General features: G+C 40.8%; 1 protein-coding gene across 2 annotated transcripts; it reads left to right on the forward strand.

The window, feature by feature from the left end:
- The first annotated feature begins 372 nt into the window (after positions 1 to 372).
- On the forward strand, positions 373 to 26,657 carry eif2ak4 (eukaryotic translation initiation factor 2 alpha kinase 4). 2 transcript variants are annotated; one of them, XM_087779308.1, is made up of 40 exons: positions 373 to 422; positions 491 to 693; positions 759 to 874; positions 2,277 to 2,379; positions 2,440 to 2,613; positions 3,857 to 3,937; positions 4,006 to 4,157; positions 4,212 to 4,312; positions 4,372 to 4,529; positions 5,368 to 5,906; positions 5,983 to 6,098; positions 6,175 to 6,329; positions 6,914 to 7,353; positions 7,421 to 7,493; positions 7,554 to 7,640; positions 7,721 to 7,843; positions 7,911 to 8,015; positions 8,472 to 8,535; positions 9,244 to 9,323; positions 9,390 to 9,491; positions 9,558 to 9,608; positions 9,682 to 9,918; positions 10,077 to 10,152; positions 10,378 to 10,499; positions 10,681 to 10,730; positions 12,062 to 12,230; positions 12,618 to 12,734; positions 13,605 to 13,670; positions 13,743 to 13,913; positions 15,484 to 15,618; positions 15,700 to 15,807; positions 15,942 to 16,070; positions 19,432 to 19,518; positions 20,500 to 20,612; positions 20,677 to 20,735; positions 21,012 to 21,115; positions 22,024 to 22,092; positions 23,586 to 23,630; positions 24,149 to 24,264; positions 26,414 to 26,657. In XM_087779308.1, the coding sequence occupies exons 2-40, from the start codon at positions 565 to 567 to the stop codon at positions 26,469 to 26,471; spliced, it is 4,980 nt and encodes a 1,659-aa protein (XP_087635434.1). In that variant the 5' UTR covers positions 373 to 422; positions 491 to 564; the 3' UTR covers positions 26,472 to 26,657. The 2 variants fall into 2 exon arrangements, with proteins under 2 accessions (XP_087635434.1, XP_087635433.1); XM_087779307.1 differs by lacking the exons at positions 24,149 to 24,264; positions 26,414 to 26,657 and having other exon boundaries at positions 23,586 to 24,133.
- The last annotated feature ends 1,250 nt before the right edge of the window (positions 26,658 to 27,907 follow it).

Below are 27,907 nucleotides of genomic sequence, written 5' to 3' on the forward strand. Positions count from 1 at the left end.
ATATATATTTAACACATATATTGATTTATCACCAATTTATTCATTTTATTACCCTTTTTTTTGTTAAAGAAATGTTTTAGTGTGTATTTTATAATACGCAAACCAGAATTTCATTGCATTATGTTGTTCTTTTACAATAAAAACATTCTATATTAAATTCCATTTACTTTTGCGAGTGGTCCTTATCAGTGAACAGAGAACATATCTTTAATTGATTAAAATAACGTGTACTTTTATGTGTTTTATATGTTTGTTTGTTTTCTATAAAGAAAGCCCTGTTGAAAACCAAACGCGATTTTGACTCGTGTAGCCGATTGTCCCTGTAGGGTTGCCATATAAACATGGCCAGACGCGTCAGGGCCACGGCGCATGCGTGTTTGGCGCGCCACTACTGGATCGCGCACCGACGACACCACGCATCCGTGAGTTACACTAGTTTCCATTTTCGGAACTTTCTCGCACCAACATTCAAACGCTCTTGTGTGGACAGAGGAGCAGCAGCGGAGTCTCCTCCTCCTTCCCGCCGCGCTCGACAGACCCGGAGCTGCCATGTAGGTCTGAAGAATGTCCCGTCAGCAGCTCCACACTCATGGGTCAGAAGACTACTGGGCCCAGCAGGAGAACGAACTCGAGGCGCTCTCGTCCATATTCGGGGATGACTTCCTGGACCTGCGCAGCAAGGACCCGTGGAAGGTTCGTGGGCGTGTTGAAGGTGACATGTGTCCCTGCAGCTCCTCACGAGTTCCTCCTCCTTCCAGGTCAAGAGACACCCGGAGGTGCATCTGTGTCTGCGGCCCAACGGGCTGAACCCGGGCCAGGGGTGCTACGTTACCGTGGACCTGCAGGTCAAATGTCCACCTACGTATCCAGACTTGTGAGTGTAGTGACCCCCCCCCCCAACTGTGCCTGAAACTCTTCCTCCTGTCAGACCCGACGACCCACCTCACCGGGTGACACCAGAACCCCATAAACTCAACTAAAAACCCCATTAGATGCATCATAAGAAACACAAAGTACAAACAGGATGATGAAATCTTGCTTGATCCAACTGCCTAAATGATGCAATGTCGACTTTTATAACCGTTAATAGTCACACTAGACCTCCTCGTCTGGTTCAAGTCCCTTTTTTTTGGCATAAGCATAGAAATAAGTATATTTTAGGGGTGTGTACTGGCTACAATCTGGCGATACACATCAAGATACATATTGTGATACTGGGCTGGGTGTCGAACTTAAGTCAACATCTGAAGTGCTTTGGTAGTACTGAACACTGAAACTTTAATCAAGTTCAAGTTCTTTTATCGTGAAATATGCACGTATCGAGACATACATTACAGAGTAAATGAAATTGTGGTCCTCTGAGCCACGATGCAACACATGAATACGGTTGAAAGGACATTAAGACATTCAAGAAAATAAATAACCAACAAAATGAAATTAATAATCAACCATACTTAAATGATTAACTAAAACTAAACAGAATATAATTAAATAAGTTAATATGTAATTTAATGCCAAGTTTCAGTGCTCTTGCATGCTTGATTGAAAACTAACAAGTGAGAGATTCATTTTTCACTTGTGAATGTTCTTTTGCACCGAAAATTATTTATTTATTTTTTCTTTAAAAAATTTGGAACAATTATTAAATTAAAGACTTGTACTACGGTATTCAATTTAATTATTGTTAGAATCAATGTAGTGAAATGTGTATCGAAAAAAAAGGGTTTAAAATTGAAGGGAAATTTAAAGGCTAGTAGTAGTACTGGTATTGAAAAAGATCCATCGATACCCAGCCCTAGTACAAACAAGGATACATTTATAGTATTGTCGAGTACTTGACTCTGGCGTTACTGATTTTACAAACCACATGACTCTTGATGAAGTCGTTAAGGCTTTTGTTTGTTTTGAAACCAAAACATGTCCAAACATCGGCTCTAAAAGCGGCTGTATCCTCTCGTCCTCAGTCATCACAGGGATTTAATTGTTTGTTTAGCTGCGGAGGACGTTATGACTGATGCCATCTAGCAGAATGCAAGAATATTCGAATGTTCATTGCAAATTTAAAATACAAATGTTTTCCAATCACTTATTTGAAAATAAAAAAAGTAGGAAAAGATGAAAAATACTGTTGAATATCGTGAACAAAAATCTGCGTATACGAGTGCTGATATTTTTTAAGGAAGTAATCTTGGCAACCTGGAGAACCAGACAATCTGAACATGATTTCTGCAAAGTCCTGCAAAGTCCATTTTCAAAACTGTAACTTCCCCCACCAGACCTCCAGAGCTGGAGCTGAAGAACAGCAAGGGCCTCTCCAACGAAAACCTCCTGACCCTTCAGAGTGAACTCGCAAAGCTGGCAGAAGCAAGATGTGGCGAGGTGAGTCGACATAAACGGAATACAAAACTTTTTGGATATTGACTCTCTCTCGTTCTCCAGGTCATGATTTACGAGCTGGCCGTCCACATCCAGGGCTTCCTGAGCGAACACAACAAACCCCCGCCTCGCTCCTTCCACGAGGAGATGCTGAAGAACCAGCAGAGGCAGCAGGAGAAGAGAGACCTGGAGGAGCAGAAGAGGATGGACCAGCGAAGGCAACAGGAAAAGGACATGGTGAGAAATCGCGACAGATGTTGTCCCGTCTTTCCAATTTCCAAGTTGTTGTTTTTTCCTTCGTAGATACGACATCTCAGGACCATTTATTTGTGTTCTTGGTCTCGTTCAACATCAATTACAACCTCTGTGAACATTTACAGTAAATTCATTTTTAGCTATTTTTAATGCGCTAACAATGTAGTAATAACATATAACATAATGTTGGCATCTTGGCTACATTGATTCTTTGTTTGTATTTGCAAAATAACTAGCGTTTTTGCTATATTAACACAATTTCTCATTAACTAGCATTGTAGCTTTACAGTAATAACATCTGACATAATGTTTAATAACATTGTTAGCTCTTCAGATAGCATCATGGCTACATCAATTTCTCACATTTGCAACATAACTAGCTTTTCTTGCTATAATAACACAATCATTTGATTGTAGCTTTACAGTATAAACATCTGGGATAGAATTTAACAATATTGTTAGCTTTTTTTTAGCGTAGCATTATGGCAACATGTGCTTTTCAGTTTTATTAGCATCTAGCATTTCTGCTGTATCAATAAAATGCTATCGGTAACTAGCATTGTAGCAACCAGCTGTAATGTCCAATAACATTGTTCTAAAGAGATGAAATTATGGCTTTATTTATTCTTTAGCATTATTAGCAATACAACTAGCATTTTCTTTCTGCTGTCCGGATTCAAAAAGATTCTTGGTATATTTATTATGTTTAGGTGACTAGCAGTTTAGCTGTATTAATGCCCAAGTTCTTTTAAAAAATATTATAATATTGTTAGCTCTTTAAAAAGGGTCATGGCTACGTTAATTCAGTTTTATTCATGACATAACGAATATATTTTTGCTGTACAAACACTTTTTAGTTTACTAGTAAACTCTATAAACATCTGGTATAACATTTTATAAAATTGTTAGCTTTAAGATCACATCTTCAGTTTAGTTAGCAACTAGCATTTTTGCTATATAAATACAATGGTTCGGTAATAACCTAAAAGTTCTGTCAAACCATCTAATAACATCATAAGCAATATGGCTACACAAATACCTTTTTAATTTTATTCGCATTATAGCCATTTCCTCCCTCATTTCTATTAAAAGTATAAGAAGAAATTTGATCACTTTAGCCAGATTGTTTATGATATAATCCAGCGTCCTTGAAGGCATTCATCTTGTTTGGGTTTTGTCTTGTTTAAACAACGATGACAAACAATACTGAATGTCATTTGCGCAGGAAAAAGAAATCATGGCTGAAATCCAAAGACGCGAGGAGGAGAAACGAGAAGAAAAGCGGAGAAAGGAAATTGCTAAACAGGTGAGAAAGTTCCTCGTTCAAAAGCAAGTGTGAGTTTAAATGTCTTATTTTTTTCGCATGAACCGAAGGAGAGACTTGAAAGCATTGAACAGTCCTCGTCGCCTGTCAACTGCATTGTGGGAAAGAGTCCTCCGAGTCCTGGGATCTCGATTCTGGACCAGTCAGAAGCCAAGAAGGGCATCAGCAGCCGACGAAGAACTACCTCCAGCACCCGTCACAGGTGAAAATATCAAGTTGAAGGTACATTTTTTCTCTAATTTGTTGTTCATTTCAGACGTGACACAGTAAATGAAGACAACCAGCGTCCACAGAAACTTCTACACTTCCACAGCAGCACTTTTGGAGAGCTTGCGGTCCACAGGGGGAAGAGTTTAGGTAAGTTACACATATTTAAAGGCCAACAACCTCTCAAGTAACATTTCGTTTACCAACAGGGACAAGTGAACGACTCGGGCGTCACGTTTACTATGGATTTGAGTCCAACACGGGAGACTTCGCCGTGGTTTACGAGTGGTCGCTTTGCTGGAACCAAAAAAAGAGCAAGTTCTTCACAAGCCAGGAGCAAGAAAAGCTGGAAAACTGCCGGAAGCAGGTGAGGAACTGCTTTGATAATTCGCCTTCAAATGCAGGCAAGATAACCTTTGAGAAAAATTAAATGTTACAAATAAAAATGTAATTCATGAACATGAAGAATGAGTGAGCGAATGCTAAATTCTGTATTTACCCTCAACTGGGGTCGAAAACTCAAAAAAACTATCAATACTAAAACAACTAAAATGTATCTGGATATGATATTCATTTTCAAAGTATTGATACCGCAACCTCTTTTTTTTGTATGTAATGCACAGCCAATGAACCTCAAAAATTTAACATTAACATATTTGCATAATTGTTATCCTTTTTTTCCTCAACCTCAGACCTGAAACTTGTAGCAGATTCTTTTTTTTAATATAAATATTGAACATGTGGTTTTGGCTAATAGTTGCATGCTGTAATGGGGGTTCTTGTTTTTCTTTTTTTCTTTTGTAAATAAAAAATATTTATTTGAAATTTGGGAGTCTTTGTATCCTTATGATATCATAAATGGTATCAAGTATTAAATATTTCCCTCAGTATCTGTATCGAATTGAAAATGTTTGTATCTTGACAACACTACCCTTTCCCGGCACAAGCTAAGCTGGCATCTTTACATAAAAATGTTGAACTACCTTTTTGTTTGTGCTGTAAAAATGATTTAAAAATGGCTTTATTAATGTCCAAGACTTCAGTAGCATTTAAGACGCAAGAATAGCTTGTTTTTTCGTCTGGCTAGCATTGTGGTTAGCATGTTAATTTCCTTTTTAACCAGCAGTTTGTTTGTGTTCTTTAGTTGTGTCTGCAGTTGTTTTTGTAACATCAGCTCTTTGACAAAAGAAACATTTTTTGTTTAGATCCACGCGGCAGAAAATGAGCTGAACTCCCTGCTGAAGTTGGAACACCCGAACCTGATCCAATACATGGCTCTGCTGACCACCGAACAAGAAGACTCCATCTCGGTCAACCTGATGGTGGAGCACGTCGCCGGGACCAACCTGAACCAGAGCCTCCACAGCCAGACGCCGATCCCCCTCGACAAACTCTGCCTCTACGCCTCGCAGCTGCTGGCCGCCCTCGACTACCTGCACTCCAACTCCGTCGTCCACAAGCAGCTCGGGGCCTCTAGCGTGCTGCTGGACACCGAGGGAAACGTGCGACTGACCGACTACAGCCTGTCAAAACGCTTCTATGACATCTGCAAAGAAGACATCTTTGAGCAGCCACATGTGCGTTTTTCCGAGGGGATAGTCATGCCCGTGAAAATCGGAAAAAAGGGGGACGTGTGGAACTTGGGGTTGATGCTGCTGGCTCTGAGTCAGGGGAAAGAGGTGAAAGAGTATCCCGTGGTAGTGCCTTCAAACCTGCCGGCGGACTTCCATGACTTCCTCCACAAGTGCGTTTCAAAAACTCTGGTCACCCATTTTCTAATGTGATCATAGCTAAGATCCCTCTCTCTCTGTGGTTCCCAGGTGTCTTTGTCTTATCGATGCTGAGCGCTGGACACCCCAGCAGCTTCTGGAACATTCCTTCCTCAAGCCTCCGTCACCAAAGAACCTGCCTCAGTCTCGAGATAGCAGCCCAGAGGGTACAACAACAGTGTACACGTGTTATGTCGTTGAGATTATCGCTGAAACGCATTCATGTTTTTACTCTACCCGCAGATCTTGGGGTCGACTTCGCCTCCTCCGTCATCCCTCGCAGTCAAATCCTAAACGCTCCGTTTATCTCTGGGGTCCACAGGCAGTTTTCCCGTTACTTCAACGAGTTTGAGGAGCTTCAGCTTTTAGGAAAAGGAGCTTTCGGCGCCGTTATTAAGGTCATTATAATTTTATAACTTATTAATTGTGCATTCATGGCTGTAAAAATATTTTCTTCACACCAATAGTGAGTCTGTTGTGCCCTTTTCATAGATGAATTACATTTTAGATTTTAGCAATTATTAACCTTAATTTACATTTATTCTAAATTCAAACTTGATACAATTATAATGTAAACTTTTTTATTTTAAAAATGATAAACTGTTACTCCTGGACTTTTTCTACTTGTTGAAAATTCCATGTCACTTTTTTTTTAGCTTGTTTTACAGGACTTGAAAATCTTCCTGAACTAAACATTTTAGTGAGTACTACGCCTAAAAACAACTGCCCTACTAGCCTTTAAATAAAATCGATTATGTAATTACTCTCTGACTCTTCAAACCTTTGAGGAAAACCCTCCGACTCACTCCCTTCCCGAGAACTAATCTCTAAAGCTAACCTCTCCCATTTGATTGAAAAAAATAATTCACAGAGACAATTAAAATAAAATTGTAAATCAGGGGTAAACACCGTTTTAGCCATTTTCTATTGTGATATTCACGTACGAGTAAAAGTGATCCAACATGTCTCCCATTGTTTGTAGGTCCAGAACAAACTCGACGGCTGCTATTATGCGGCGAAGCGCATCCAGGTCAACCCGGCCAGTAAGCAGTTCAGACGCATCAAAGGCGAAGTGACGCTGCTCTCGCGCTTGAATCATGAGAATATCGTGCGTTACTACAACGCCTGGATCGAGCGCAGTGAGATCCCCTCCTCGGGGGTGCTGAGCAGCAACGACAGCTCCGAGCAGCAGAGCGCGGCGGACAAGTTGCCTCAGGTCAGAAAACCTCCACCGCGATTCAATGAACTGGGACTCACCGATGACGTGGAGGATGTGGCTCCCCCTCCGGCGCTGTCCAGCTCCGTGGAGTGGTCCACCTCCATAGAACGATCCAACAGTGCTAAATGTACCAGGAATGAATCGAGTGATGAAGAAGAAGATGACGAAGATGATGACGATGATGTTTTCGGAGCCTCCTTCATGTGAGCAATTCAATTTGGAGAAGAAAAACAACTAAACTCAAACCACCATGTTGTTTTTGTCATCCAGGCCTTCAGATAGTGACTCGCTCAGCGACATCATTTTTGAAAACGACGACGAAAGCGTCAACCAGATGTCCCAGGTCAGAGGTCACGACGGGATCAACGGTTCAATTCATATTACTAAAGTTGTTTCCGTGCAGGTGGAGTCGAACAAAAAGCCTGTTACAGACACAACCGAGAGCACAGACTTGGATCAGTCGGTCATAGCGCACTACCTGTACATACAAGTGAGTTTCAGTGTAGTTACTCGACGCTGCCACCAGGTGTCAGTACCGCACATGCAATAACTTCTCTTCTCCACGAACAGATGGAATACTGTGAAAAGAGCACTTTAAGAGACACAATAGATCAAGGTCTGTTTGAAGACCAGAATCGACTATGGCGGCTCTTCAGGGAAATCTTAGATGGTCTTGCTTACATCCATGCACAGGTGAACTTTCATTTCTAAAAACGCACAATGGCAAGAGTTTTCAATGTTAAAATGTCATTGTTTCTAGGGGATGATTCACAGGGACTTGAAGCCCGTCAACATTTTCCTCGACTCCCAAGACCACGTGAAGATTGGAGATTTTGGTTTGGCGACTGACCACCCGGCTAACGTGGTGAGCTGCATTTCTATTCCTAGGTTCACCACCAAGTAACTTAAGTTTTTCATCTGGAAAAAGACCAGTCTGTTCTAAGGACTTTTCTCTAGAGGAGATGTCTTATCAAAACGGTGTTTCAATAACAGAGGGTGCAAAAGTAAAAAAATGTTTTTTTCAAAATATATTATCAAGGAATTAACAAAAAGTACAACTTTATAATACTAAGAACTTGAATTATCAACCTGAGATGATTCAATTTACAATTTGACATATTTACAACAACAAACTTCCCTCCTGGAATTCAATTGTTTACTTGTCCAAATTGTTGTTTTATCTATCGTGGTAGGAGCTAAAACATTCCTGAACTAGTACAGAAATGAATGCTTTTGGGTGAGACTCAAAAATGTGATACAACTGAGGGGTTGATCATTTCTCCTGATGTCAACAAACACTTACAACATTCATCTTTTACAGGCTGCTGGTAAATTTGAAGTGGAGGAGTCAGGCTCTGGGTTGATACCCAAACCGGATCCTACTGGTATAATAATTAATTTACCGTTTCAACTAGAGGTTCCCACTGATCCTTAGAACATCGTTTAATTCATTGTTTCTAAAAACAAGACCTTAGAGAATTGGCTGTAAAACCAACATATCTGTCAGGTCATGTCTATTTTATTTTAAAGGGAAACTAATGTGTTGATTTAAATGGATCTTGGGCCTCTATTTTCCTCATCAGTATGTGTCTGTTTGTACAAAACTATTTTAATTTAAATATTTACATCAGAAAATGTTCGTAGGCCCCACTCTAGTGAATCAAGAATCGAGGTTTGTAACTGCGTGTCATCAATCCCGGAAGTCTTCACCTCCAAGGGACTTGTTGTATAAACAAAGTGGGGCGTGATAACAGCTGGCTAGACGAGGAGTGAAGCCATTATTACGTCATAATGGACTCTGCTCTCGCAACCTTTCCAAATTTCAGACGGGGGAGAACTTTATACAGTAAAAACATATCATGATGAGGGACTTACTTGATCTTGGAGAGGAAGATTTCAACATTCGAGGCATGTGAGTGAGTCAGGACAGTTTGAGTTTCACAATAGTTTTACCTTTAAAGTAAACATTTGGGTAAAATTGTCCCTTAACCTTTTTCAATCATGTGGCGATTTTTCCCCAACTTTGGTTTATTATTAAATCTAACTTGCATTCTGCTGTAGGAAACCAACTAAGTAGTCGTTTTTTTCTTCAGGTAACATGACAGGGATGGTTGGCACTGCCCTCTACGTTAGTCCGGAAGTTCAAGGAAATACAAAAGCGACGTACAATCAGGTAATAGTTCTCATAATCTGAAGTTTAAAATGTTCTAAGTGGTAACCTTATGCGGACTCTTCACAGAAAGTTGATCTGTTCAGTCTCGGCATCATCCTGTTTGAGATGTCCTACAGGCCGATGACGACTGGGTCGGAGCGGATAACGGTTTTGAGTCAGCTGCGAGCTGTAAGTCTCATATAAATGTCTTCTTACAGAAGGCTGAGGTTTATATTAACTTTTTACCTCCACCAGGAACCAATCGGCTTCCCTAATGACTACTCAGAGTACGAGCAAGGAACCCAGGTGAGCATTTTTTCCTAAAGTCTTCTTGAAATCACCTGAAGACCATCATCCATCTTGCTTCTGCATACTGTAGAAGAAGTTGATCGAGTGGCTGCTGAAACACGACCCGGCGCTGCGGCCCACCGCCCAGGAGCTGCTGAAGAGCGAGCTGCTGCCGCCGCCTCAGATGGAGGAGTCGGAGCTGCACGAGGTGCTGCAGCACACCATGGCCAACGTCATGAGCAAAGCCTACCGCAGCATGGTGGGCCAGCTGTTCGCTCAGAACACGTCGCCCGTGATGGACTTCACCTACGACATCGACCTCCACAAGGTAGGAGTCAAACATGCGAGGGTTGTCGATTGCCATTCCTCACCTCTAGGTGTCGCTGCCCGCATGTTAGTGACAGAAAAATGTCAGCAGAAGGTCTGTTAGTGCTTTTCTTGTGGCGTCTGATCCTAACAGAGGCTATTTGTTTGCTCCCCCTCCAGGGCACCTTCAGCTTCAACAGTGCCAAATTGCAGCAGTATGTGCATGAGACAATCACCAGGATCTTCAAGAAGCACAGTGAGTACACCACACAAGCAGCCCCTCTTCTGCTCTCCTGACCCCACTGTAAAGCCGTCAGACCCCAACATCTGCTCCTCTGGGTGGCGGCGAAACAAAGGGTGCACTGTTCTGTGCAGGTGCTGCTGTCGATTCTGTGCAAACCCCTGATGATGTCCAGCTGTAGTTATTTGTTTACGCTCACTTTGTCTCTGCTCTGATGATGTCTTCTGCTTGTCACATCAGGTGCGGTGCGCCTGCAGACGCCGCTGCTGCTGCCACGGAACAGGAAGCTGTACGAAGGCTGCGAGCCGGCCTGCTTCATGGACCACAGCGGCATGCTGGTGACTTTGCCTTATGACCTTCGTGTAAGCCCAACACACACACATGCACAGCAGCCACTCACGTCTCCACACGCGAGTCTTAATTACACAACTGTGTAGTGTATAGTGAGAGGCAACAATCACCTCAGGAAACCCTAAATGGTTGTTTCCACTCGGTGACTGATTACATCTTTACGTTGTGACTCGACTCCTCTCTCCTCTCTAGATGGCGTTCGCAAGATTTGTGGCCCGAAATAATATCACCCAAATGAAGAGGTAATGATTTTAAACATCCTCCTTTTCAACATCACCGCAGACATCTTTTTTTGCGGTTCAACAATGTGCTGTGAAATTACAAGCTTGCATAAATAACTTAGATCTGAGGCTCAACTTTGGCATTAGTTATGACTTAATAATACCTTCACTCCCCCCCGCTTTGTTTATATAAAGAGTACCTTGATGTTTGAGACTTATGGGTTTGATATAGCATGGTGACAAACCTTGATGTTTACCATAACTACGCCCACTCTGCTGTGATTGGTCAAACAAGATTTCATCTCCAGAAGTGTTTTTTTAGTGGGTGGGGCTTAAGCACATTTTCTAATGTAAATATTTTAATGAAGAGAATTTTGTACAAACTGACCGAGTACAATAGAGGCCAACATCTAATTAAGAGTCACTTAAATCAACACATAAGTTTTCATTTAAAGTTGCTACAATATAGACAGATTTGCACTATATTGACTGTTAATTAATTAAATATTAATCATTTGAAGCCATGTGATATCTTGTCTACACATTTTTACAGAAAGAATTGATCCATATCTACCACACCAGTTCCGAACTATGTATATGGTCTTCCACACTAATACTTTTTAAATCTAACAGCTTTAATGTTATTTTGAACTCAACTTTATTGGTTTTTACAGTTTTTGCATCTTATTTGTATGTTTTGATACTTGATCTATAACGTCGCACATTTTCTTCTTAGCCCTATGAAGATTTTTAGTTATTTATTAGTTCAGAATTTTTTTACATTTGTAGATATTTATTATATTTATATACAATATTATATAATATATATGTAATAATATACAAGTATGGGTACAGATATTATTTTAAGTACCAGCAATTTTCGTCACTATTAGAAACAATTTATTGTATTTTATTTGCATCACAAGTAGTAGTGAATGTAGTAACATACTTATAGCCGGTAGTACTATACAGCTAGTAGTAATAAATGATGGTTTATATAAATGAATAAAAAAGTATTAGTATTTGCGTTATTCGTTTAACTAGTATTACTAATATATATTAACCCTTGCAGAATTATCAGTGGTAGAAAGGGTATCGTGAGAAGCCGATTCAAAAGTACCACTATGAAGTATTGTTGTTGGTATTAGTACTGTAGACTATTCAGGCTGAAAACATCCGTCAGCCAATCTAGTTGGGATGAGTTCCAGTACCTGTTACCCTTGCATACTGGGACACGGGAGGAATAATGGGATTTTTTTCTTACTTAAAATATGTCAGTTTCAAAGTCGTCATTTTCAGTCTCACTCAAGGTTTAGTTGAAAGATAATTATTAATCTTGCATCCCTTCGCAGGTACAGCATCGAGCGAGTGTTCCGACCGAGGAAGCTGGAACGTGCACACCCGCGGGAGCTCCTGGAGTGTGCGTTCGACATCATCACGCCCGTCACCAACAGCCTGCTCCCAGATGCCGAGACCATCTACACAGTCTCCGAAATAGTCCAGGAATTCCCGGCCTTGCAGGTTCGACTGCTTGTACTCCGTGTCCTTGAAGCATCAAGCAAATTCAATTTCCTGAGGATGCCATCTTTCCAATACTCGTGTTGTTTTCGTCCTCATCAATTCTCGCACACATTCCCAGCATGCCAGTGTGTGTGATTTACACTGTTTGTCGTTTTGCACAGCCAGATCTGTGTTTGCCACTTCCCTTTTCTCCCTTCCATTTCCTGTCCACACCTCTCGGAGTCCATTTCCAGCTTTCCTGACGTGAACTTCTCCGGCCCGGATTCTGGCTTCGGTCCCAAACACTTCCTGTTTTTCAAACCTTTCCACGTCTTTGTGTGAACGCACGAGTCGAGGGTCAAACAATCAGAGTTTAATCGGTGTAAACTTGTGTTCTTTTGAGCGCAGGAGCGAAACTACAACATCTACCTGAACCACACCAGCTTGTTGAAGGCCATCCTGCTGCACAGTGGAGTCCCTGAAGACAAACTCAACCAGGCATCCAACGTACTGTGTGACGCTATGGTCAGTCAACCAACGACATTTCATCAACGAGACAACTTCTTGAACACATTTTAATCACTATAATTCTGGAAAAGAACACGCTGACTCTCAAATATTGAAATCCATAATACAGTTGTACTAAAAAATGTAATTAGAGTATTTAAAATAATGTTATAACTGAGAAATATCTGTGCTGAACAAACTGTAGTACTTCATTTTTCATGGAATTTGTGTAATAAAATGTAATTCCAAAGAAATATAACCACTAAAACATTATGAAATATGAGCATTATTTAAAAACGCAAAAATGTTTCACATCTTAAACAAGGATGATGATCATATTAGACAAAGACAACAAATAAGTGGTTGAAAGACCAAGGCGGGTCTGGAGAGCTTCATTAATAGTCTTAAGAATGGAGAAATTAAATACATTTTAAGGTCAGGTTTTAAAAAAATAAATATAAGTTTAAATGATTAATTGTTAAGATATTTATGCTGCAAGTGTCCAAATAATTATTAATCATAGTGTAATTACAGCATCAAAATAAATCATAAATGTAATTGCATCATTTTTACATCATGACATTTTTTTATGTACAGTAGGTGCTAAAGCTAACTCTGTAATATGAATTACTTTTTTATTATTCATTTCAATGTCATCAACTCTCTTGACTGTTGTATTAACATATGAAACAATATTAAAACATAATGACTTGAAAAGATCATTAGAATAAAAAGAAGATTATTTAGCACTTTGGTAAAGGATTTGTAGCAGCCTAGATAACTATAGTTGTTAAAATTGTAAATAGTTAAAACTGCGGTTAAAACTTCATAGTCAAGTGTAATAGGTTATTGAAGACTAGTAGAAATGATGATGTGTATTTTCTACAGAGCGAGAAGCTGACCAAACGAGAGGTGGAGGCAAAATTCTGCAACTTTTCACTGTCAACCAACAGCGTAGGTGTCGTTGATCCTCAGAATGAGACACAAGAAGCAGAACGAACTCGGCTGATCTCTGTGTTGTTGCAGTTGCAGACGCTGTACAAGTACATCGATCAAAAGGGGACGCTGCTGGAGCTCGCCCCGCTACTGACGTCGCTCACCAAACAGAAAACTGCCGTCACCCAGCTGGCCAAGCAGGGCCTCAAGGACCTGGAGGAGGTCACGTTGTTGCTCCGACAACTAGGCGTCAAGATGCCGGTGAGGAAAATCGAGATGTTAATGTAGCGCTCTCTATTTAATCATCCACTAGGGAGCGCCCTAGGTTCTTGAAGTTGAATTCTAATGTGAAACTCCAACTTTCCTGACTCACTCACATCATTCAAATGTTAAAGTCTTCCTCTTCAAGATGCAGGAAGTCCCTCATCATGACCATTTTTTACTTTATAAAGTTCTTCCCCATCTGAAATCTCAGCGAATGAGAGGTTACGAGAGCAGAGTCCATTATCGCATAATAATGGCTCCAGCCAGCTGTAATCACGCCCCGCTTTGTTTATGCAACGAGTCTCTTATAGGTGGAGACTTAACCACACAGAGTCTAGTTTACCATAAACACACTACGTCTCCAGAAAATGTTTTCAGTGGGCGGGGCTTAAGATAATCTTCTAATGTAAATAATTCAATGAAAAGAGTTTTGTGCAAACGGATACATACTGATGAGTACAATAGAAGTCAAACATCCATTTATAAGAGAGTTTAATCACATTAGTTTCCATTTAAGGTGGTAATTTAATTTGGTTCAAATAAACAACACCATTTATTTATCCATAAATATCATTCAAGGAATCACAACTTGACTTTAACAATTTAGAGATAGATAATGACAACGTTCGGATGCAAAATAGAGGAATTCACGTTTGAATAAACGACCTGCACAAAAACACAACCAGGCTGCTTCTATCTAACCTGTGGGCTCACACGCCAGCCAGTAAAAATGTTTACAGCCTCAGTGATAACGTTTAAAAATGAGGTACTCACCATGAGTATCAGGCCAACTGTCCAAACTTTGCTCCCAAACATTTGGTGAAAAATCTCTCCACAACTTGAAATATCCGAGCTGGACAAAACCTCTTCTTCTTGTTGTGACTGTTTACTCGACCCTGCTCTCACTCATCCCTAATTTCTTACACCTGCTCCAAAAATACACACCTTCAGGTCCTGCCTTCAACCAATCAGCCAACAGAAGACTTGACCAAAATCCTTTTAACCAATCAGATGCTGGGACGTAACTCAACATCGGCTCCACTCTGACGTCACAGCGTCAACTTCTTAAAGGGCCAACGTGACAATAACAAAATATAAATAGTAAGCAAAAATAGAAAAAAAAAAAAAATCTTGGCTTGTGCTGTCTCAGGTCCATCTCTGTGTTCAGCCTCTTGCTGTGATATTTTGGGGATTAAACTAAAAGTCAAACTGTGGGAAGTAGTTGGTACTTCCCGCCTCTCATCAGAGTTATCCTGAACTTCTACATGCATGTCCTCGTCACCCCTTGCTTTCCATGCTCTGGTTTCTTTCATTGTTTGTTTTTTGTCTCTGGCTTTACTCAACACGCGGGAAACTTAGGCAACTTTGCTGTCACCGCATGAGTCACAGAGTTCCATCCATCCTGTTGCTTGTGTTTTACTCCGAGTCCAAGAACAGAATTGTCTGATTTCTAACTCGTTAATTATCTTGTTTCTTTCATAGTTTCTCGCTGATTATCGCTCTGCAAGTCTTCAAGTTTGAATCATGCTGATGATGATTACGGGATTCTTTGTCTCCTTGTCTTCAGGTCGTGGTCAACCTGGGTCTGGTCTACAAAGTGCAGCATCACTCGGGGGTCATTTTCCAGTTCGTGGCCTTCATCAAGAAGCGCAAGCGGACTGTTCCAGACATCGTGGCTGCAGGAGGTCGCTACGACCACTTGGTAAAAGCATGAAAAAAAATACAGTAAATCATTTAAAACTGCCTTCGCTCGACGATTGGTTATATATATTACCGTCAAAAGATTCTGGAATTCCGAAGTCCGGCTTCCACGGTCCCGGTTCCTTCCGCCGTCGGTGCCAGTGTCGCTATGGACAAAGTCTGCGCCGCCGTCGCCAACATGGAGGAGCCGGTGAGTCTTTAAATAGGATCGACATGAATCAGCCTGACAAAATGACAAAGTACAAACAAATGACTTTGACGCTAGCCAGACGGGTTTTCTACCTGGCAACCGCTCTGATTAAAAAATGTTCCCCCCGTCTACAGCCGTCAGTGAGCTCCTGCGACGTGCTGGTGGTCCCGGTGGGTCATTCATCAATCTCCAGGGCCATCAATGTGGTCCAGAAGCTCTGGAGCGCCGGCGTGCCAGCAGACATTACGTACGACGTCTCACAGGTTTGGGAAGTTTCTGATCAATTTGTTCATGGAAGCAGTCAAAAACACTTCACAACTTGGCTTCTCATTAAAAACCTCAAAGTATTGGCTTTAAAAATCCTGGATATTTCTCTTTGCGGTCATATTCCCAGTAAGCATGATGCAAGAAAACTGCGAAAGAGAACAAACTTGGGAGAAAATGTGTTAAAATAATGGTAATAAAGGTTTACATGAGTGTTTCAAACCTGTACTGTTGGTGCTCAGAATACTATTCTAGATTATTAAAAGTGCACCGTGAGGAAAAAGGCTTCCAAGTTTGTTTTTAAAACAACGTTTTTTTGAGACTATAAGGTTCATTAATTTGGACACATTTCTTTCGTTTAATACATTGTCTTTTTATATTAAAAGCTTTTTCTTCTGATCCTAAGAAAAAGTTTAAAACCGTGTAAAATCTTTTTACTGAAAAAAATCTCTTAAATTTAAACTTGTAATCGGAAAAGTGTTGGAGCCAAAGAAAATTTTGGTAAGAAAATTAGTTATAACTTTAAAATAGTTTTGGATCCAAAGAAGTATTGAAAACCTTTTTTTATAATCTGAAAAGAAAAAGGGTTTTCAAGCTGGGAATCGTTTGTAACGTGAAAGTATGTCAAAACAAATTGGAAAACGTTTGATAGAAAATGAAAAGAAAATGTGTTTTAAAAAAAAGAATTCAGATTCAAAGAAAAAAATTGTGTAGCAAAAGGTTTGGGACTTTTTTTTAGATTCAAAACTTTATTTCATATTGAAGAAGAGTTTTGAATCTAAAAACTATTCCTTAAAACCGAAACAAAAAGTTTTGAACCCAAAGAAAAACGTTTGAATCTGAAAACTTAATGTATATATGAAAAAAAAGGGGGTTGGAAAAATATTTTTTTATATTTAAATGTGTTAATAATAACACATTTGTGGAACTGTTTGTGTAATTGGATTTGTGTTCGTGTTGTGAAATATAAAATACATGGAGCGGGATTGAAAAGGTTCTGGATGTTTGTCAAAGGATGTCAATTTGAATTATTCTCTGTTTGACATCCACTGAGCTGTGAACATCCAGATTTTAAATACTGAGTCAAGTCTTGAAGCCTCAGCGAAAGGTTTGAAAAACATAGTCTTGTGCAATTCAGGTCATACTAGACTCTCGCACCGCCGCCCCCAGTGGTTTCTGGGTAAATTTGTGTGTGATCATTCTGAGAAACAAACAAAAGGTTTGGCAAAAACAAGACTTTCTTCAGGCAGAAATGGCTGCTGCTGATTATATAAATACACAACTCAGTTGTCAATCGCGACTTAAAGATCCCTGTGGTTTGTTTTCGTCGTTCCATCCTCTTTATGACCTATTGTTGTGTCGCTGTTGCTTCCGTGACCTCCACGTTTGCCGCTGACCTCAGTGATTGGCAACCTTTACTTCCTCTGCAGCGATAAGGCAAAGGTTGTGTGGGTCGACTTTCCAAATAGTTTCCGTCTTCAATATTTACACGAGCTGCTCTCAATCAGTGTTTGTCTATTTGTTTTGATGGTTTTCGTTACTCTTGCATGACTGGGTTTTTTTGAGGACACGTGCTGGAGAAATCAAAGTTTTCCTGAGCGTCAGCGACTGTAGCCTAAAGTTCTGTGGTGGTCTCGGATACGTCGATGTTCTGCTCCCACAGTAATCTGAATGACGTCGTCCCCACACCTCATCACCGGCGTCTATGATTCTATAAGAATTTGTACATATGGTGCAGGACAAAGTGTGAGGTTTGGTGTGTGGCCAAGAAAGACAACTGTGCTTCTATAAGCGATTGGCTCGATTCCCGCCAGCCTGACCTGATGATGTATATTGAGCATGTATTTCAGGTTGTAAAACACCATCTGCATGACCTTAGAAACTCTTAAATAGCTGGTTTTACATCGACAGTTTCTGTACAGTCCTGTTAGAAAGGTAAAACTGTTGCTTCTATAAATGGATATTTGGGAAAAAATATGTATTTTTTGAGCATGAAAAAAACATTTAGAGTATAATAATTTGTAATGAACAGAACTTCATTGGTTTTACAAACCTTTTGTGCAAATTCAAAAATGTTTAAAGTCCAACACTAAATACTTTTATTAACTTATTTTTGAAGCCAATGTGTCAAAACCTTTTTTCCCTCTTTATTTATTTTTTTAAAATATTTTTCAGTAATTTTCTTATTGAAAACCCTTTGACATATTTGCATTAAAAAAAAACCCTTTTCTTTTTAAATATAACTTTTTTCCCGATTTAGATTTTCTAAATAATTAAAATGCATTATTTCTTTCACTTTTTTGTTTCACTTTTTTTGACTCAAAACATATTTTCTTCAATCAGAAATTGATTGATTTATTAACATTTTATTTTTTTAACCTGTTCTATAGATTCAAAAGTCTGTTTTAAATTTGAACCTTTTCTTGAAATGATCTTGAAAAGTTTGTATCAAATTCTTTTCAAAAAACTATTTAGGAATTTAACTCTTTTTTTTAAGTTTGAATTCTTTTGTGGTTTCAAATATTTAATGTTCCTTTTTTTTAATCAAAAGAAGTTTGAATTAAAAGCTCATTTAAATAAGCCATTGTTTTGGATTCTAAACTTATTTTCATTTTTTTAACCTATTATTAATTTATTTATTTCAAAATCTATCCTGCCTTGGCTCCTTACTAACAGTTCTAACTGTCTAAGAGAGGACGAAGTTTCATTGGCAGCTGGAATGAGGCAGAAGAAAACGACTCCAGGTCCAATCAGAGATCCATCCTAACAACGCTGGTTCTGAACATTCATCTTGGAATAATCCAGAAAGTTCAGCACTTCAGCTTCCAGCGGCACAAAATTAAAATTTGGCAGCTCTCTTTTGTAATCCATCATCTAAGTTACATTTATATCCCGGAGCTGTCCGTCCAAATCCGGGTGACGACTCTGTGCACAACCCTGGGTTTGTCTTGTGTCGCACAATCATGTTCCAACGCAAACACGCGCCGTCTTTGTTGGATCCATCACCTGGATTCGCTCGGGTTCGGGTTGTGGGTTTTCTTTTTTCGACACGGCGCGTGCTCTCCTGATCCAACCCAAACTTTCCTCAGTGTGACCCACTGCCATCCTAGGACGCCCGTGGAATGTTTGAGGTAATGAGTCCTTGTGATTCCACGGCTCCGGAGTGGTATTGTTGAACAAAACCAGAAAAACCCACTTGAGCGGAGAAGTGTCGTAACGTTCTCGCGGGTTAACCTTCACCACAGAGACATAAACCGTCCACTGAGCTCTGTGGTCAGAAGCTGCTGCTACTTTAAAACCCTGTGGAAGTTCTCGTTTCTCAATCTCTCTTTTCATGGACTTTTCTTGTGCTTTGTTCAGTCCCAAGAGACGTTGTTGGATCACTGTCGACTGGCTGGCATCACCTGCATGGCGCTGGTGTCTGACAAGGAAGGAAGCTACGTGAAGGTTAGTACTGACTGTTGCTGTACAATTTGGGGATTGAGGGATGCGACCAGTTAGAGGCGCTAGGGCTTCAACTTCAATGCGTTTGAAGCGATATCTTCCCTTTAAAACGTTGAAAATCCGACCCATCAGAGCCCAGATTTAATGCTGTAGAGAGATGGTTAATCCAGAAGTAGAAGAAGAAAACTGATCCTCTGAAGAAGTGGTAGCCGACCACATGCCTGGGGCTCAGCACTAATCTGTGAGACAATTGTTACCAGGCTACACAGAAGCAAAATATTGATTATTTCTGTCTGAAAATGGGTTTATTTTGAAAAAAGACTGGGTTTTCGCCAATGTAACTCAAGACACTAGCTTTGGTCGCGGTTCGTGCGCTTAATGTTCGCTTTAATTTTATTTTTGTCTATTTTATCTGAAGATCAGTTTGCCAAAATAAACATTAAACTTCCCCGTGCAAAGAATATGTACAGATGGATCTGATTGACCTCAATATTAGCTTTTTTTTTCTGGATTTTACTTCGATTCAAAACATTTCTTGTTTTTTTTCCAGATAAAAAACCCTACTTTAATTACCTAAAACTTTGCTCTTTGATTCACAACTGTAGCTTTTTTTTTTTCTATTTTTCAAAAGTTTCTTTTTAGGTTTTAAACTTTGTTTTTTATCCACAGCTTTCGTGAGATTCAAAAAGTTTTTTTTTTCTTCTTATTTCCAGATTAGATAAAGGGTAATTCCTTTCCTCCTATATGCCGTCTTGACTTTCCTATGACTTTAGACCCCTTGGCAGATGCAAGTTTAGAGCTTGTGGGAGGTCGTTTTGTTTCTGGAGCCCAGTTTCATCTGTGCAGATTCAAAAGGCTTCATTGAGTCGTCAGGAGGATCTGCTGTGGAATCTTCTTTGGAATTCATGTTTTATATCTCGACAAGAAAACCCTTGCACTGGATGTTTTAAGACTGTGAATGCTTAAGTGATTTTCTCTTTTCAGGTCAAGTCCTTTGAGAAAGACCGCCAGTCTGAGAAGAGGATTCCCGAGGTGGACTTGGTGGACCACATCATTCAGAAGTGCCGGACCAAATTCTTCGAAGAGAGGAACATCAGGTAAAGAGATTTTGAGTCTCAGATTCCTCTCCGTGATACTCAGCGTCTCCTTCTGGCTGTGCAGGGAAATACCTGAGAGCTTGTCCCTCCAGAACCCCAAAGGATCGCTGCTCAACACCACAGGTACTGTTCTCGGCCAGATCCGGCCCTCGCGTTACTATTTACCGACGCGGCTTATCTTTGATCCCGATCTTCTCACTCCTGCTCTCGACACTGACGCTTTTGTTTTCACTACATGGAGCTCCGAGTTCTGTGACCGACGATGTTCGGCCCAAGAAAACACGTCTCGGGGTTGGATTTCACAGCATCTCTGTCGAGAGAGAATCAAGAGTTTAAGCAGAAGCAGATTTTGGAGATTTCGGCTTATGTCGTTTTTTTTTTTTTTGTTCTGCTCCGCAGGCTCATCAGAGCAGCACAGTAGCAGCAGCACCTGCAACATGAACGTGAACGTCATCAGCATAGAGAAGGTTTCGTCCAGCGTCAGGCGACGACATGAGACTCAGGTGATGAAGTCCCTCAAACTTTTTTTTACTTTTGTCTCTTGCAGAAATAACAGATGTGGAGTGTGTTCTAAAATGGTTTTTTATACAAGACACAAGATATAAACGTGTTCCTGGACTTATGACATGTGTCAAGAGTTTCAAAGGTGATAGAAAAACCTATATAAAGTATGTCTACAAGGACAATTGCTGTGTTCAGTGGGATGCAAGCGGGGTTCATAGAGATCAAAAACAAACAAAAATCATCCAAACATTTGCCTGAAGAACAAGGAAAACTACCACATCTTGTATAAAAGCTAGAAAAGTACTCAGAGAGTGCAAACCTTCAGCAAACTTTTACAAAAATTAAAATAAATATATACTGTATATATATTCTTGTCAGCAAGTGGCAGTAGCATTTGAAAACTCCGTTAACACGACACACACCTTCAATAAGTAAGAAGTGAAGCTCTCTCGCTACAGAGATTGACAAATACTTAAAGACTTCAGGATCCAGATGGTTATTCGGAACACCTCTATCACCATCGTCTAAGGGTTTGCGAGGATGAAGCCACTTGGAGCAGTTATTATTCATTAAAGTCACTACTTTCTGCTTTTTTTAATAATATATAGATATAAAAAACGAGGCCTAATGGGGGCAAATTTTTGGAGGAGTTGGACCGGACTTTCTCAGACACAAGTTTCTGGTCTGACGTCAAAGTTCATCTTGGCGTGTGATATTTTTCTTAGATGTAATCTGGTGTGCGGCCTTCATGCTTCAAGAGTCCTCTCACATGGATCAGAGTTCAGAAGGAGCCATTAGCCATCAAAGAGATGTTCACTGTCCCAGAACTTGTCCTTATCAAACATACAAATATGGATTTTTGTTTAGTCTGGCGTGCCGTGACTGAACTCTCGTCTCTCGCTCGCAGGTCCAGAGTCGGCTGCAGAATCTGGGCGTGATCCTGCAGAACAAGAGCAGCGACATCGAAGTCCTGGCAGTGAGTGGTTTTGTTTGTTTACCGCTCTCCCAAACTCCTGTTCTGGTTCCGTCTCTGTGACCTTATCGCTTTCGGCAGGACTCCGTACGGTCGCCCGCTTCAGAACAATGGGCGTCAAACAAGCTCCGTGTCAGCGTCGATGCGGTCGCGCCGAAAGATAAATACCTCGAGTCGATCGCTGGCCTCGTGAGCCTCATGTTTGTCAAGCTTTTGGGTCTGGATCGTAGCAGCGGCACAGTGGTAAATAGCCGCGGTTGAGAGGTGACGGACATAAACGCCTCCACTGTGGCGAGCCGGCGTCATCGCAGCACTCGTGTCCATCATCCGAGACTGGAACACAGAGGCGCCCGTTTTTCTCCGGCCAGAGACCCGCGAAGCCAATTAGTTCTTTCCTGCAGAGAGTTCTGCTTTTCAAGAGGGAAAGTGTCACTTTCCGAAAGGAACGTGTTGCTGAAGCTGCCGAGCAGTGAAGGAAACGTCGCATGTTCGGGTCGAACACGACAAACAAGCTTAAGTTATTGAGTTCAGCGACGTCTGACAGATGGTTTCCCAGCATGCTTAGCCTTTCCTTCAGGCCCCACAAGAGTATAACGCATCAATCCGAGTGTTTCACGTCGAACATCAATTGAATTTGACACGATCCAAAAACATTTTTTTCAGATGTCAGAAGTGAATTAGTCTCTAATATCGCGTCATAACAAGTCCCATCTTCTGAATTCCTTTTTTTGGGCCCTTGCGTGATCCGGCGAGACATAATCAAACGACAAGATTCCACAGAGAATAAAAATAGGACATGATTTCCTGTCGAAAAAAAGAATTCAGACTTGTATCAATGTTTTTGTTAGCAAGAGATGAGGGGAAAAAATAATTAATTTTGAGACGATTTTAACACATTTTTAAAGGTGACGTAAAGTATTTAAATTTACTTAAATAAATTGTGAAAATTGACATTGATTATTTATTTTAAAAAAAAAGAAAGTTTATTTTATGAGGATGTTCCCTATAAAAGTGAAGCACTTTTGAAGATTTAAAATGTCAATGTTGATGTTCCTGATATAGTAAAACAGAAGAAAAATACATTTAAATAACATTGAATTGTAAATGGTTCTTGTCATAGTCCAAAAGATTCAATAGCTGTTTAAATAAATACAAAGTTCTTTTAATCAAATGTAAAATGATCAAGTAAAATAAGTTTAAATTGTTATTTGAGTGTAATCATAGTAATAAGATAAATCCATTAAATAACATTATTGGAAATTACTTTTTTGGCTCATAAACCTGTTTAACCCCATGTTAACACATTTGTGTTTGAGCCTACGGGTCACCTTGACCCTGAGATAACACAAGGGTTAAAGTCATTTGAAAAGCGTCTATTAAAAGAGTAGCATGAAGCTAATACCCGCTTGTTATTGTGGCTGAACCGGGCGAGAGGTCACGTTCCATCGAGCCTTTGCGTGTTTATGTAACTGTGAATGTGTTTTTAAATTCCTCAGGTGGACCTGCAGAAGGAAACCTTGATCAACTTCCTGTCCCTGGAGGTTAGTTCCTACTGGTTGCATCAAGAACCTTGTCGAGTTAATAAAAGGCCACTTCCTGTCGGTGAGAATGGCGCGGGCGGAGCGCTGGAAAGAATGGCCGTTACACGTCAAAGTCCCAGACAGGAAAAGGGGATCCCGGCTCCTTCCTCGCCTGATGAGCAGCGCAGGGGAACACCTTTTTTTTTCTTTTTTTTCTTTCTTTTTCCAGCGCCAGACCTCACTCCCAGACACGCACTGTTAAGAGGTGTTAATATTCACATTCCAAACTTCTGACCGACACTTATAATAACCCAGAGCCTGTTTTCAAAGAGACTCGGAGAGTAAAAGTCCAAAAACGCTCCGGTCCTGTGTAAACAAAAGGCCACCCTATACAGGGCCGCACATGTGTCGGCGAGACAAGACGTTCAGTGTATAGAAGGCACGAGGACGTGTGAGCCAGACCCGCTGGAAACATCGTCTGTTTTAGATATTCCGAAGTCGCTCGAGCGGATCCTGTAACTCCTTGTCTTTTATTACAGTTCGACAGCGAGGAGCAGTTCAACAGCAGCGTGAAGACGCTTCTGTCCCGGCTGCCCAAGCAGAGGTACCTCAAGTCCATCTGCGAGGCCATCCACGACTTCAAAATGATGAAAAGGTAAACTGTTGCCAAGAGTGCTGAGGTTTTTTTGTAGAGCAGGGGTCTCAAACTTGACTGGCCCGAGGGCCACCAGAGGTCAGTGATTATTGAGACTGGGCCTCAGACTGGGGGGACCTTTTTAATCTACACTTCTTTAAGCAAAACTTTATTATTATTTCTTGGTTTATTCTATGTGAATTTGGTCGATTAACTTCTCTTTGTGTTATTTATTTTTAATCGACTGCATCTAAACAATATAATCAAAGTTGTATAAATGCTAACATTAATTACGTTGATCTTTATTCCTTAACGTGAGTCCCTAACTACGCCCGCAAACTTCAGTAGAGGGCCCGAGAATAGCATCTCGTGGGCCACAAATGTTGCCGTATTTTCAAAAAAGTTTTACCATAACGACACATGGTGTTGTGTTAATGTAAAGCTTAACTACACAAATATTTTTTGTTTAAAAACACAAGCACTCAACTTCTAAAAACAACAACAAAACCACATTTTTTGCAGTGAATTCCATTACTTCAGTAGGCTAAATTTCAAAATAAAAGACCACCCGTAGCAATGCTACATCACAAAGTTAGCATTCTCTCATAAGAATCAGATGTTAGCAAGTCTTTCCTCCTATAAGTCACAAACGCTAACATGGTTCCGAGAGCTTGTTGTGTTAAAGGTTTTTTGATCTTGGTGCGTGTCTTGTCCGAATTGTGCTCACTATAATTTTTTCTTGAAATCAAAAATGTCAAGAAAATGTTTGTGGTGTTAGCTTCACATAGCCAAACTAGCTCGCTAGCTACACTAGCGGTCTGTCACATTATTTTTAATTTAATCGTTTTACCTTCAAAAGAAAGAAAAATCATCAAAGACTAAGAGCATTCGCGTACATTCCACCTTGAGTGACGCGTCTTCATTCCGTCCTCGCCTCAAACGCTTAGATTAGTTTAGTTGAGACAAGTCTGCTCGTTCAAATACCCACGATCCTACACTCGGTTCTGAGAGTCTAATCCGTCATTAAAAGTCAAATCTCTCGGTAGTCGGCTGCCAACAGGGACTAGTTACCGAGCCAGGAGTCTCCAGGTGGAGCGGTGGCAGCCTTCAAAGAGAAGACTCCCTCAGATAACTACAGCCTCGGAGGACTTCAAATCCTCGGCTGATCTCGTTTCCTGAGGTGAAATGCGGGGAAGGATTTGGCTTGTTTGGTCTTCTGATGTCTGGCGTTTGATTGACGGTAGGATTGCAGCGGAGGGCGTGTCCTTGTCAGCCATTACCGGAGGGTTACGGGAAGTTTATCTTCCTCGGCGGAACCGTTTCCTTCGAGAGGTTAAATCGGCCCCGGTTTGAGCTTCCCCTGATGTGACACCGGCAGAAATACCCACAGAGATCAGCTCCGGATGTTCGAGGCTTTTCTCTTTCATGATTCATGATGAATCCAAAAAGTCGAACTCGGGTCCATCTGCGGTTCCCGTGTGCTCCTGCACTTGCTTTTAATTTCCTGCCTCTGCTTTCGATTCGCCCATGTAGGGGGTTTGATTAGCAGACCTGCACAGATGCGACTCTGAACGTGGCCCTCGGATGTTTTTGTTCCTGTTGTTGCGACCGTTGCCCAGAAGAACCGGTCACCGGCTCGGGAACCAAAAGAAACGAGGACCAGTCATTGGAGCGCTTCCATACACCTCCGGCCGTCACTATTGCATCCAGAACCAGAACCTCTTTTTGTCACTGAAAAAAGAGTTTGCACAAAAGAGGTAGAAACGTAGACCATCGGGAAATTCTATATTTTACTGCTTGGTAAAGCCAATAACGTCTTGGTCGAATTAACAAAGTGAAAACTTAAGACACGCCCACTGTACTCTTGAGGTAAACCATTGGAAACCTTGTAGCGTAGAGCAGCTTTTTAAGGCAGGAGGTCGGAATCCAGGAAGACGCAGGGGCATCGTGTGACGTAGCAAACCTTCCCTGATTGAGTGAATCCAGCCAGGGAATGGACAAATAAATACTCTTCCAGCGGGAGTAACGGTGGGAAGCTAGGCGTAACCACGACAATTAGCATCTTCTTCCTCGAAGCGCCATCTACCATAACGAATTCATGAAACTTAAGTGGGACCAGACATGACCCCTGAGGCACTCCTCTGATTCAAGTGGCACTTTTGTGTTCCAGGGTGGCGGTGGTGGTCTTGTACAGCATCAAGGACGACTACTACAAGATCCTCTTCTGAGGGAGGAGCCTCTCTGGAGTTTTTATAAAAACGAATCAGGTATATTTTTGGAAAATCTGAGCCCCAAAGAAATTTCGAAAAGGCACCTTGTTTCGGTGACTGATGGACCCTATGATGTGAAAGGCTTTTTTTTGTATGTTTGTACATCTGAAATGAAAGTAGAAATAAATCACTTTTCGCCAAAAACTGATCTCCTGTGATGTTTGCTAACACGTCTCTCCGGTGGGAACCGGACCCCGATGTTTGTTTTATGGATCCTTCCGGAGAAGAGTCCTCCTTGAAGTTTATGAGCCGGCTTTGACGGACAAGTCGGAACAAAACAGCGGCCCCGCACTGATCCAGGGTTCCTAGGTCTTGTCTTTAACTCCTTAATACTCTTTGGGATCTCAGGCCGCTGGAAAGATGAGAAGCTGCCGCTACTCCCTGCCCGTGTAGAAACCCTGGAGCTCATTCCTCAGCCTTCCTGGCTCAAGCCGGAGCTCTCTGTGGAGATTTAATGTTCTCTGCAGTACTTGAGTGAGCTTCCTTCGGGCACTTAAGTCCCCCCCCAACCCCCGGACCCAAAGCATGGCTCAGGTTTATGGTGGCCCTAAATTGTCTACTAGAGTGAGAGCTGGTCCGAGTCTATCTTAAACAACTGATGCCCTCGAGATTAAAGGGTTTAACCCGGTCAGTGCCAGTTTGATTATTATTGTCTTGATAATAACATGGTAATGATTAAGAAAAATATATTTTCTATGACAATTGACTTGAAAGTTTTACCTTCTTTCAGTAGATGCACAGCAGGTGGTGGAGCAATGTCGTCTGTCAGCTACTCAAGGTAGAGCTGCTCCTTTCTTGGTCTATTTTTTGGATAAAACAAAATTGTAACATAACATTTATATAGTAGCTCATAGTATTTCAAGTTCTTAACTCATTGATATTTCACGTAAAGTCTACGTACAAGTGAGTGTTTACACATTTACAATGTAAAGTTGTAGGTATAACTGCGTTTGAATGTTAAACATTCAACATGTTGAACGTAAACATTCCTACAAATTACTGCGTCAGTGTGTTCGTTAAGTCTGTACACATTACGTGTTCGTAAATGTTCATGAATATTAATGCCCGATTATAAATGTTTGTACAGAGCACTGTTACCTTTTCTTAAAAATGTATACATATTACTGCGTTGTGATTTAGAAAATGTTCCTATAATGTACATATTACTGCATTGCGATTTCATAAATGTTTCGTACATATTATTGCGTGCCGATTACGGAAATGTTCGTACATATTGCTGCATTGCGATTTCAGAAATGTTAATTCATATTATTGCGTGGTGATTTCGTAAATGTTCGTACATATTACTGCATTGCAATATTGGAAATGTTCGTGCATATTACCGTGTGGCGATATTGGAAATGTTCATACACTGGTCTGGAAAAGCGCTATAT

This window comes from Callionymus lyra, chromosome 18 (assembly GCF_982586985.1).
Source record: "Callionymus lyra chromosome 18, fCalLyr1.hap1.1, whole genome shotgun sequence".
Lineage (NCBI taxonomy): Eukaryota > Metazoa > Chordata > Actinopteri > Syngnathiformes > Callionymidae > Callionymus > Callionymus lyra.